The 11,859-nt window shown below is 43.2% G+C and overlaps 1 protein-coding gene across 3 annotated transcripts; it reads right to left on the reverse strand.

The window, feature by feature from the left end:
• Positions 1-1,963: 1,963 nt before the first annotated feature.
• Positions 1,964-11,416, reverse strand: PRDX4 (peroxiredoxin 4). Of its 3 annotated transcripts, XM_048928044.1 has the most exons (8): positions 11,130-11,414; positions 9,001-9,118; positions 8,127-8,243; positions 7,435-7,557; positions 6,320-6,450; positions 4,788-4,822; positions 3,703-3,749; positions 1,964-2,094 (listed from the first exon to the last, which is right to left on the reverse strand). In XM_048928044.1, exons 1-8 carry the CDS (start codon positions 11,350-11,352, stop codon positions 2,091-2,093), a joined length of 798 nt encoding a protein of 265 aa, XP_048784001.1. In that variant the 5' UTR covers positions 11,353-11,414; the 3' UTR covers positions 1,964-2,090. The 3 variants fall into 3 exon arrangements, with proteins under 3 accessions (XP_048784001.1, XP_048783992.1, XP_048783984.1); XM_048928035.1 differs by lacking the exon at positions 3,703-3,749; XM_048928027.1 differs by lacking the exons at positions 1,964-2,094; positions 3,703-3,749 and having other exon boundaries at positions 3,766-4,822; positions 11,130-11,416.
• Between the last annotated feature and the right edge of the window lie 443 nt (positions 11,417-11,859).

Consider the following 11,859-nt stretch of genomic DNA (forward strand, 5'->3'; position numbering starts at 1 on the left):
GACCTTGAGTAGCTCCAGGAATGGGGCATCCACCACCTCTCTGGACAACCTGTGGCAGAGCTGGTTTTTATTTATTTTTTTTCAGTAAACATTCCTGATCCTGTTTTCTCAGCTTGGGCTTTGTCCAGCTTTCCATGTCTGCTTTTTGTTTGATGCTGTCACTGATCTGCTACAGCGATAGAGCCTGTGGTTTTGTTCTCTGACTTGCTACTTACCTGGCTCAGCAAGGAGGGTGTAGGTCAGCACGCATTCAAAACACAGGTGATAGCTTACTGCTGTTTTGTAACATCTCATTAGCTGGTTTAGTGTAACAGAGGCTCTTGCTGCTAGCACTAAGTGACAGTGACCTGGCTGGAGGCAGGCAGGTGTTGCTGGAGAGCAGGGCACAGCTGCTACAGGCAGGCACATAGCTGAAGCTTGTTTTATGCCTTTGACTGCTTATGACCAGCCATGAATAACTGCACCTGCATTAGTCATGATGCAGTGGCCTGGAAGAAGTCGATAATATTTTAGGTGCCTCAGGCTTGTTGAAGGCTTTAGGCAAAACCCTGAGTAAAATCAAATGGCTGACTAACAACACAGTTACATGAGAAAACTGCTCTTTAAATGCCACCCTCCAGTCTTGGAGATGGCAGGGGCTGCAGCAACATGTCAGCAGCTTGGCAGTTTTCTTCATACAGCTGTGCCTCTGCCACAAGCTCCTCTTTTCCCCAGGCCTCCTGAGGATGGGGCCGTGGTGCTCAGTGTCCCTCTGCCTGAGTGAAGCATGCACTTTTCTATTACTTCTGTCAGAGCTGAAGCTAAGGTCCAGCAGCTGCATGTGCTCCCTGTCTGCAGTGACACAGCTGGGCAGTACTCACCAAAGTTTACAAAGCCAGGTAACTTCATGGTGAAAACAAAGCTGCTGAGCTAGTTCTGCAGAACCCTAGTTAGTGACATGTGTGCACAGGGACAGATATTGCATGGTCTGGTGGGGGAAGAGGAACTGAAGTCTCAGGAGCATGGGGGCCAAGGCTAGCAATGCAGCGTTGCTGGACTGGAGCTGGGGGGAAGCCTTCTCTGCAAGGATGATCTTGGTGAAGGTTGTCTTCTGCTCTCAGGTGATCTTTATCCAGCTGCACAAACACTAGAATGCTAGATTAAAATGAGGGTGAGATAGGAACAAGCAATAAAAGACATGCTTATGGAAGGGGTCTCCAATGCACAAAAGGATTAAGTGTGTCTTTAAAGTCATTAGTTTTTTTTCCCCTTGAAAGAAGTAACATGTGTACGTGACCCACAGGAGTTTCTGAAGGCCACCGGGCACATCAACACTCACTTTGAGGTCACTCCCTTACAGCTAGGAGCTATGGCTAATGAGAGGGGCAGAGCACAACACTAACCAGTATGGACCTCAGTAGCAGTGTAAGACCTGGGAAAATGCAGATCATCTGTAATGGAACTGATCTTATCAGTCCATCAGCTACAAATGCAAGCATGGAAGAAAAAATCCTGGTTCAGCTCTTGAAACTGATGAACTAGAATAGTGCTATTTTATGTCATGCAGTTGCACTGAGTAATGAAGCCTAGGCTATGTGCATAGGAGCTTAATGAAAAATATCTTCTAGCTTTGGAAAACTGGAAATTTAATTCATCAACTGTATTTCTGGCTTCAGGGTTAGCTGCCCTTTCCACCTGACTATGGTTATACCACAACCAAATGCCTGTTCTGTAGTTCTAACAGCATGACTGAGCAAATGATATTTGCAGAAATCAAGCTATCTAGCAGTAGCAAAACTTGTGAATCTAAGCCCAAGGTGCTAAGAAAAATGTGTTTTAGGAAAACCAAGCACCTAAACAAAACTTACAGGGTAAACATGTATTTCACAAGCATGCTCTGACAATATAGTATTTATACCTCTAACAGGTATTTAAGCTACCAGAGCTTTAGTTGTCTGCTGCAGGTATATATCAGTCACACTCATGAAAGTTAAGAAAATTAACGAAATTTTATTGGCAAAAATCAAGTTGAACGTGACCTAAGTAATTAAATGGAAGTCAGCCTCAGTTTAGTTTATCAAAATACTTCAGTTTTCCAGCTGGATCTGGAATTATCTGCACAAGAAAGAAAATGAAAATGTTAGTCTAAAAACAAAACTATGCAAATGCAAAAACTTGTGAATCCAGAACAGTACAATACTTCAAAATATCATAGAATGGTTGATTGAAAGAGACCTTAAAGATTACTCAGATCAGAGACCTGTGGTTTGGATAAGGACATTTTCCACTAGATCAGGTTGTCCAAAACCCCACGCACCCTGGTCATGAGTGCCTCCAAGGGATGGGACATTTCTGGGCACCCTCTTCCAGTGCCTCACCACCCTCTGAGTAGATTTCTTCCTAATGTCTAATCTAAATCCCCCCTCTTTGAGTTTAAAACCATTCCCCCTTGTCCTGTCACTACATCCTGTTGTAAGAAGCCTCTCCAGCTTTCCTCTAAGCCTTCTTTTGTACTGGAAGGCCACAATGAGGTTTCCCTGGAGCTTTCTCTTCTCCAGGCTGAACAAGCCTAGCTCCCTCAACCCATCTCTCTAGAGACGTGCTCCAGCCTTCTGATCATCCTTGTGACCTCCTCTGGACTTGCTGTTGATACAGCCCAGGATATGTTGCCTTTTTGGGCTACAAATGCACAGTGCCAGTTCATGTTTTTCATCAACCAATAAGCCCCAAATCCTTCTCCTCAGGGCTGCTCTTAATCCATTCTCTGTCCAGACTGTATCTGTGCTTGGGATGGCCCACATGCAGAACCTTGCACTTAGCCTTGCTGAACTGCATGAGGTTCACACGTGCCCAGCTCTCAAACCTATCAAGGTCCCTCTGGCTGGCAGCCCTCCCCTCCAGTGTCATGACTGCATCATGCAGGTTGGTGTCATCAGCAAACTTGCAGAGGGTGCACTCAGTCCCATATCCATTGAGCCACTGACTGCAAACTCTACAAGCGTGACCATCCAGGCAGATCCTTATCCATCAAACCCATTTATCTCAATTTCAGAGACAAGGACGTTGTGTGAGACAGTATCAAACGCTCTGCATGAGCTCAGGTAGATGACATCAGCTTCTCTTCCCTTATCCACCAATACTGTAATCCCACCACAGGAAGCCAAATTTTTCAGGCATTGTTTGCTCTTAGTGAAGCCATGCTGACTGTCACTAATCACCTCCTTGTTTTCCATGCATCTTATCACAGCTTCCAGGAAGATCTGCTTCATGATCTTGCTGGCCATAGAGGGGAGAGACTGACTGCTCTGTACTTCCCTGTCTTCCTTTTCCCTTCTTAAAGATGGGAGATACGTTTCCTCTTTTTCAGACAGCAGGTAGTTCACTGGACTGCCACAACATCTCAAATATGATGCATAGTGGCTTAGCAACTTTATCATCCAGTTCCTTTAGGACCTGCAGATGCATCTCATCAGGATGCAAAGCCAACCCACAATAACCGCTGGAGAGTAATTTATCATTTGACCTGATAATAGATTACTGTTCATCACTAAATATACTTAATGGGAGTAGCAAAACTAGTTAATTAATTGGGGAAGAGAGAGTGCAGCCTACCAATGGAAGCATTTTGGCAGTTGAAAGCAGATACCTTTATGCTCCTTGCCCCAGAAGCAAGATATTTTAATAAATTAGTTTCTATAATCAAGTGCCTTAGAATTTACTTACAGTTCTTCCCTTGGCCACCACACTCTCATGGTTTCCTCTGGTTTGATCTAATTAAATCAAACACATTTACAAGGCATGGCTACATCTTCGAGAAAGTATCTGAGCTACCCTGCTATTTAAATTATCTGCATATTTTGCAGCGAGGAGAAAGACAACTGCTTATGTGGCGGCTTTAAAATAGTACTATTGGACCTATTCTCAGCATTTTGATAGGCTTTAGAAAATATGTTAATGTTGTATTATTTAGGTAACCTGTGGCTAGAGCAGGCAGAGCTCTGCAGTGCCAGAATGTGTCTTTCCGTTAGACCAGCCAGCCCTCCTTCACCTTACAATTTTAAAATCCAGCTGCACCCACTGAGACTGTATAGCTGCAAAGAGGTGACTCATAGACTGCAGTCATCAATGAAGATTTTCACACGCAGTAAAGAAACATTCCTCTGTTTTTATTATCAGTTAAAAATGCTCACTACTCTCCATATTTACAGGCTACTGGGACCCGCCTTCAGTTGAGACAGCTCTTAAGCAACAGTGCTCGGTCATCACCAAATGGTTGAAAAGAAAGCCACATTCTCAAATTAACCACAGTGATCTCATGTGACCTAAGCAGCTCAGTCCTCTAGTAAAAGCTTCATTATCCTGCTGAAGCTTGATCCAAGCCCAGAGAACACAAACAAGTTCAATGGGTGTTTATCTGAACCCCAGCTCTTCTGCTTGTGTTAACACGTGGGTGAGTATAACAAATGCACAAGAGCTTTTGTGTAGCAAAGCAGTGCTCTCTGCTGGAGATGTGATAGTGGCACACTGGCTCTACCAGATTCTAAAGCAGACTGTGAACTCGCATCCCTTTTTCATGGCAGTGCCTAGGATCCACAGAACCAAGAATTTACATGGCCATATAACTGAGAAGACAGGACAGAATCAACTTAATCTTAACCTTTCAGCTTCCACTCAAGCTTTAACTACAATAATGTGAACTGATTCCTATCATCTTCTTCAGAGTTGCAAAGATTCTGGATTTGACTTTAGAGGAAATTATCTTGGTGTTTCCTAATAGGATATGCATTTAAATATGAACAGTGACTTACTGTTTCACTGCCAGGTTTCCAACCAGCAGGGCAAACTGGAGGAAAAAGAAAAGAAAGACAAAGTTTGTACAAGTATTTTCACACATGCTTCCTTTTCTGAATTTCCTTCATGTTCTCTTCCCAAACTTGAAGTAGAACACCACTGAAGTGTCAGAAACAAGGATCTACAAATAACTGATATGCAGTCTTTTTTATACATGGGATGGTGTCAGTAACACAGTTCATAATTGGTACCACGTAACACTTCTGTTAACTGAAAACTGTCCCTCTCTGGATGGATGCCTGCAGCTTGGTTTAATTCTCGTGCTTTTTTAGGGAAAGCACAGCATCTGAAAATGAACACCTGTTCTGTTTAAACACAGAAGTTTCATGATAAAGTTCAGGTGACTACACACCTATCTACCTTTCTTTAAAATGGAGCAATGGGATGACAGCACATAGTTAACATGCAACGCGACTAAAAGCTCTGTGGCCATCTGAACAGTTTATGTTCCAAATTGAAACTCTCATCTGTTGTCATGCTTCAGCCACTGTCATTATGCCTTACTATACTGCTTTAAGTGCTCTGTCAGATTAAATACATCCAATGCAATACAGGAATTGCAAAGAACTTTTCCTCCTATTCTGTGCATCAGATTCAGTAGAAGCACTAGGGAGACTTTGTAACTAAGAAATGGAGACAACTTCCTCACTTGGATACAAATATCCTAAGTACCAGCATTTAGGTTTATGAATTCTGTATACCAAAACATAATGATGATTTGTACCTTTGGATAAAGGTACATTTAAATACTAAAAAAAAAAAAAAACAAAAAAAAACCAAACCCACACCTGAGCTGAAATGGAGGTTAAAGTGCTAAATACGTACATTAGTAGTTAAATAAACATATTTAAACAGATACATTAACTTGAATATTTAAAAAACAAAAACATGACAAGTTCATCGTATGCATGAACTGCAGTGAGGAAATATAGCCATACTTGAGACGAAGTTATAACAAGCCAGTGAAACATTATTTGTCAGTGGAGAATTATCACATAGTGCTTATAAAGAATACGGCAATGGCAGCATAACTTTCACAGCATAATTGTGTTTCTTGACAGTTATTTGTCACACATCATCCACAAATGACAGAGGACAAGGACTACCTGCATCTTGATTCTTTCAGGATATCAAAGCATACTGCAATATTTGCCCTGATTCTTCAGGACATTGTATTTTACACTGCTTTGTCCTTTTGACAGGTAGATAATGCCTCTATTCAGACCAGGGAATGCCTCAGAACCAGAATCGTTTTGAGTTGGAAGCTCAGGTAGTCCAACTCCCCTGCCATGAACAGGGACGCCTACAGCTATATGAGGTGCTCAGAGCCGTGTCCAGCCAGAGATTATTGTATCAGAACCATCAAACCACTTCATTCACTTGATAAGGCTAATCTCTAATGCTACTGAGTACTTAAAAAATATATCTATAAATACAACTTCTGGTCTAAGTAAAACAATCTTCAACATGAAAATATTTAAAAGAGCACCTTCTCCATGTTTGTCTGTGTACTGGAATGCTTGTACCAAACGCAGCGTCTCATCCACTGATCTCCCCACAGGAAGGTCGTTCATGGTGATCTGTCGAAGGATTCTCTTATCGTCAATTATGAAAAGGCCTCTGTAACAAACAAGTTCTTTATTTTGTTTTTTAATGAAACGAAACTAATTGCCTCATTGTATTCACATCCTATCTTATGTCTGCTGGATGGGGAGAAATTTTGTCTCTGCAAGCACTACATGATACCTATTTCCTTAGGATACTACTAACCCACTGGTCTACCTGGGCTATGGGATGAGGGCAAGTTAAAAACAAGGAAAATACACTTTATGCAAAACATACAAGTAAACGATGGCAAGCCCAACCAGGAGATGATGCAGATGCTATGGTGTCAGGTGGATCCCAGAGGTTTACAAAAGACCTGCCTCTTGGGGCTGTTAGTTACCAGTATTCTTGACTCCAGCTGAACTTGGAAGTCCCCGAGTAATAACAATTCAGGGGAATTCTCACCATGTGCTTGCCTTGCCCTCACATCTGCTGTCTGTAACGCAGGGTTATCAACCATGCTCTCTGTTCTGACTCATTACAGCTTGTTTTTGTACGTTCTTATTTCAGCCCTGGGTATGAATTGTCAGGCAAAAAATGCTCTTGCTCTGCAACAGGGCAACATTTTGGTTTTGAGTAGTTTGTCAAAGGAGTATGCCAACATCTATGGGGGATTACTATGACCTCACTCAGACTGCTAAGTACTCATATGCTTTCAAGCAGTAAAGGAAGACTTCATACAAAAGTTCCTTAGCATATGTTACTTTTTTAAAGGATAAATAATGATGTGTTGTTAGAATATTTAAACTGTTTATATGAGGAGGTAAGACCTTTTGTATGCACATACTGTGGGATTGCTAACAAGCCATAAAGAAGAGCTCAGAGTGCTAGTAGTGTTAGATGAGACATGCTATTTTGTACAAAAAAATATGAGCCACTTCAATATTAATCTATAGAGCTCAGTGGATAGCATAAAAGAGAAATGTCAGTGCATCTTTAGATATGAATTAGCAAACAGTAGTTCATCGAGACAAAATGAACAGTAACCAAGTGGAATACCTAAGTGTGTGTCCTTGATCTTCCAGATATACACCATAGTCCTTGGAAATCTGGTGTGTTAAATCTGAAAGAAGTGGAATCTTCATTGGTCCGAGTCCTCCTTGTTTTCGAGGAGTGTTAATCCTTTGAAAGTAATTAGATACAAATCATTATTCATAATGATTTCTGTTCTTTACACAAAACTAGAAGCCAAAAGCCATTATAGTACTGACAGAAGAATTCAGTGCAAGTGACATTTTTTTTGTTTTGCACACCAGGAAAGTGAATGCTATCTCTGGTTCCAGCAACGTGTACAGTAGCTCTTCTGCAGTGTTTGGCCACATTGATTAACAGTGACCTCTTTCTTATCAGTCATATTTGCCTTATACTAACATACCTACAACTGGGAGAGCGTACCTCATTTTTATTGATTTTAGCATCTGTATCTCATTTTTAGTATTTGAAGAATTTTGGACTGGGACAGGGCACATTTCAAACAATGCACATCAACAAGCTTCAAAGATTAAGATATCTTCACACAAGAGAGTTAACATGTTTTATCACTGAAAAGCAATTCTAACATGTGTATCAATAACATCATGCTGTTACACATTATGATACACCTACACAATCTATAAATCTGGGGACATGGTTCCTCAGCTCAGATGGACCCACGAATAACTATCAGCACAAGACAAGGATAAGATACGTACCATGCTAAGTGAGTGAACTTGGAGTCCACGGAACATGCTACTACTTCAGTATTTATGGCTCTGAATTCCTCAATTCTGTCACTGAAGGCGATTATTTCGGTTGGACATACAAATGTGCTAGGTAATTTTAAACAAAATAAAGTCATATTTTCATGATATGTTCAGTAAGTTCTCTGTTTAACACACCAATAAGCAGCCTCGTCAAAGCACTTACATTTTTACATAAAATAATGGAAAGTAGTGGCTACATCAGAAATTATTTCAGCTTCCACATATTTTTTTCTTACTTCTTCAAGTATTTAGCAAAATACTGCCTGCAAGTTTCATAGTCTGATCCTAGCTTGGTTCCAAATGCTTTATTACTGCAAGTTATAAACCTACGGTTAGTTTGCAGTCTAGATACAGATGTTTTTACAGACCTTCTGTATATTAACTGGTTGCATTTAAGCACAATATGCCAAGTTTTTCACAAGATCATACTGGTAACTTCTTGTTCAATGGCAAACACCCTCAGTGTCCTACATATACTCTGGAAAATACAAATGGGATGCTGCCCTCTGTTTGCAGCAGTGATGTACAGCATAATATGGAATGCTGAGGTTGCCCTACTGGGTACAAGAGACTGATTAATCTTTTAAATTAAAACACAAATCAGCAGACACACCTAGTACAACAAGCATCATGCTTTAGTTTTATCAGTGCACAATGATAATATAATATGATGGCAAAGAGAGTATTTTCTCCTACTGCTCTCTTTTTCTACCTCAAACCCTTCCCAAATAAAACAAAACAGAAATAAAACAGAAAAATGAAGGAATTAGATGTTTTGCGTAGGTGATCTCAATGTTGCTTTGTCTACTCATGTCATACTTACAAGTCAAGAGGATAGAAGAAGAAGACAAGATATTTTCCTTCATAATCTGTTAGTTTCAGCTCTTTAAACTCTCCATTAATGACTGCTGTTCCTTCCCAGTAAGGCGCTGGCTTCGAGACTGAAATATGAAGGACATTCAAATTAAAGTCAGAGTATAAAGCACGTGTTCAAAGCAAGCTGCTCGTTAGCTCGTGTACAAGGACAACTGCTGTCCTTTTGCTTGAAAAACAACCTACTGCACACAGTCACAAAATCAACCTTTCTTACTACTTTGCAGAGGTCAAAGCAGCAGAGGTAACAGAACAGTGAAGGAATCTGCATTTTAGTATGCATGGAAAGCAGCTAATGACAGAATCACAGAACTGCAGGGCTTTGCAAGGGACATCAAAAGGTCATCGAGTCCAACCTCCCCTAATGCAATCAATTTGTGCTTATGCATCAGCTTCTCAAATCACTGGTAATCAAGGCTGCACAAGCATTATCTCTTCATAGTTAACAAACTACAAGCCTACTATCAGTTCATAGGAGAACATCTGTTAGACTGAAGGAGAAACTGTTTTAGATTTCAGGAAATCACACTATTTTGAATAATTGTTAGGAAAAAGAAGCTTAAGATGGTTCAAATTCATCCTTCCAGCATGAAAAACCATTTGCAATTCAAATTCATGTGAAAATACATACTACAGCATGTTCAGAAGCAAATGCCTAAAAATGGGGTATGTATTAGCCAAATTACAGCTCCTATACAAATGTAACTTGAAGACAGTTACGCTTTTTTGAACACATGAAATGTATTTACTATTCCTATTGAAAAGGATGAGCCTTGAATTTAAACATATTAAAAAAAATATTCTGACAGATACCATTTTTGTAACAATGTGAATTCTGAGACAAAGGGTAGAGTATGTCAGATATAAAAGGTAGAACCAGCTGATGTCAATACACCTGTGATGTCCAGGATGTTGACACACTGCCCCAGGAGATTATTATGCTGTTGAGAAAAATAAATAGAATCTTAATTACTATCCAGGTAATGACTGTGCTGTTAAGCTTGTTTTCATAGAATGACCCACAGCTACAGAATTCAGCTGGTGAGGAGATGTAACAGGGATTGCCCCAGACATAGGGCCTCTGGGAATGGCCTCTGTCAGTTTCACCTTGTGTGAGCTACAGGGATGCAGTAATGCAAGCAGAGAGAATCAGCAGCCACAACTGATGATTTCAGTCTACTTTTAAGAAATGCTCTTCCTCTTACGTCTTGTGTAGAATTATTTCTGATCAGATCTAAAGTTCAGAACTTCTAATGCTTTTTTAATGTAGGTATGGGACTGTTCTCAAGAGAAAGCTGAAATTAATGCCTGAGTTACTCAGAGGACACTGTCCCAAAGACTTCCAAATGCCACTCTTCACAAAAACAGCAATCCTAATCACCTCTCTTTGTAGGAAAGCACTGCCTCCAGCCAGCTTTCCGATTAGGAGGGGGATGGAATATAAAATAAATAGGCTGTATTTTGGCCTGCTTTTAAACTCAGGCGTTTTTGTTTTTCCTTTCGAAATACTTGTCTTGAGACTCTGCAGAGTTGCATTACAAAGGGAGAAAAGCACAAACAATCCTCGTGCATCTGGACTGGTTGTCCATTCTCATTGCATCTGCCGAGGAACGTTTAAAATGGAAGCCGCAGGGGAACGACTGCACAGCGTGAGCTCTCCCAGCAAAGATCGTTTCCAATGGATCTCTGCGCTCTCTGCTCCACCAAAGGAGGCTCTCCCAGCCCACGTGCCGCTCCGAGAGCTCGCGGCCGCGGAATGACGGGCAGAAGCACGGAGGCAGGCGGCCAACCAAACCCCGCACCGACTGCGGGCACTCCAATCACCGCCCGCTTCGCTGCGGCAGGGCTGACGTGGAGCGACACGGGCAAAGCGAGCGAGCGAGGCGGCTTTTCGGTATTTCTAACGCAAACGAGAGCACAAAAGATTCCCCCTCCAGTCCCGTCCAGCCCCGCGCCGAGTGCTCGTCCTGACGTGGCCGCGCCACCGCTGCCCCCGCCCCAACCCCCGTCCCCATCCGCCCCCAGCTCCGCACCCCGCACCCGGAGCATCTCCTCTCCGCCCGTCCGCCCCGCACCTACTCTTGGCCTGGCTGAGGTGCAGCGAGTGGTCGGTGACGGGCACTCTGGCCGCCTCCCCGGGGTAGACCTGTCCCCCCGCGTAGTAGTGGCACTGCTCGTCCCCGCGCTGTCGCGGCGGCCGCGGCTCCTCCGCCTCCGCCCCCATCGCCCCGTGCAGCAGCAAGGCCAGAAGCAACGCGCTGCTCCCGACCCCCGCCCGCGGCCCCCGCCGAGCCGCCTCCATGGCCCGCCGAGCGAGTGCACGTCCCCGCCGCGCGGCGCGGAGGGGCGGTGGCTGGGAGGAGCTTGGCCGCCCTGCGGCGCGGGCAGGGCTCCGGCATGGCCTCACGGCGCCGCGCCGCCAGGGGGAGCGGCTCCGGCCCGAAGTAGCGGCTGCTTGAGCCCCGGGGAGAGCGGGACGTCGTGTGCTTCCCTGGACGGAAAGAGGAGTGGTATTTGTGGAAGGAGAACGTGCGTGCGGTGCGTGATTGCGGAAGGGAGCTGTACCGCTGTGTCACGTTTCCCATCTGATAGTTCTCATCTGTGGCAATGTGGGCATTTCATCGTGTGCGGTTTTACCAGTCTGTACTGGCTTGGAGCTTTTGTGTTCTGCACTAATAGGTGTAGTCAGTTTAGAACAACATGCTGGTTTTTGGTTCAGATTCCTGAGTAGGTGCCACGTGTGCAGCAGTTCATGGCAGATTCATGGATGAGCGCTGTGACCAACTGTAGGGAGCCTGCTTTAGCTGGG

Source organism: Lagopus muta, chromosome 1 (assembly GCF_023343835.1).
Source record: "Lagopus muta isolate bLagMut1 chromosome 1, bLagMut1 primary, whole genome shotgun sequence".
Taxonomy (NCBI): domain Eukaryota; kingdom Metazoa; phylum Chordata; class Aves; order Galliformes; family Phasianidae; genus Lagopus; species Lagopus muta.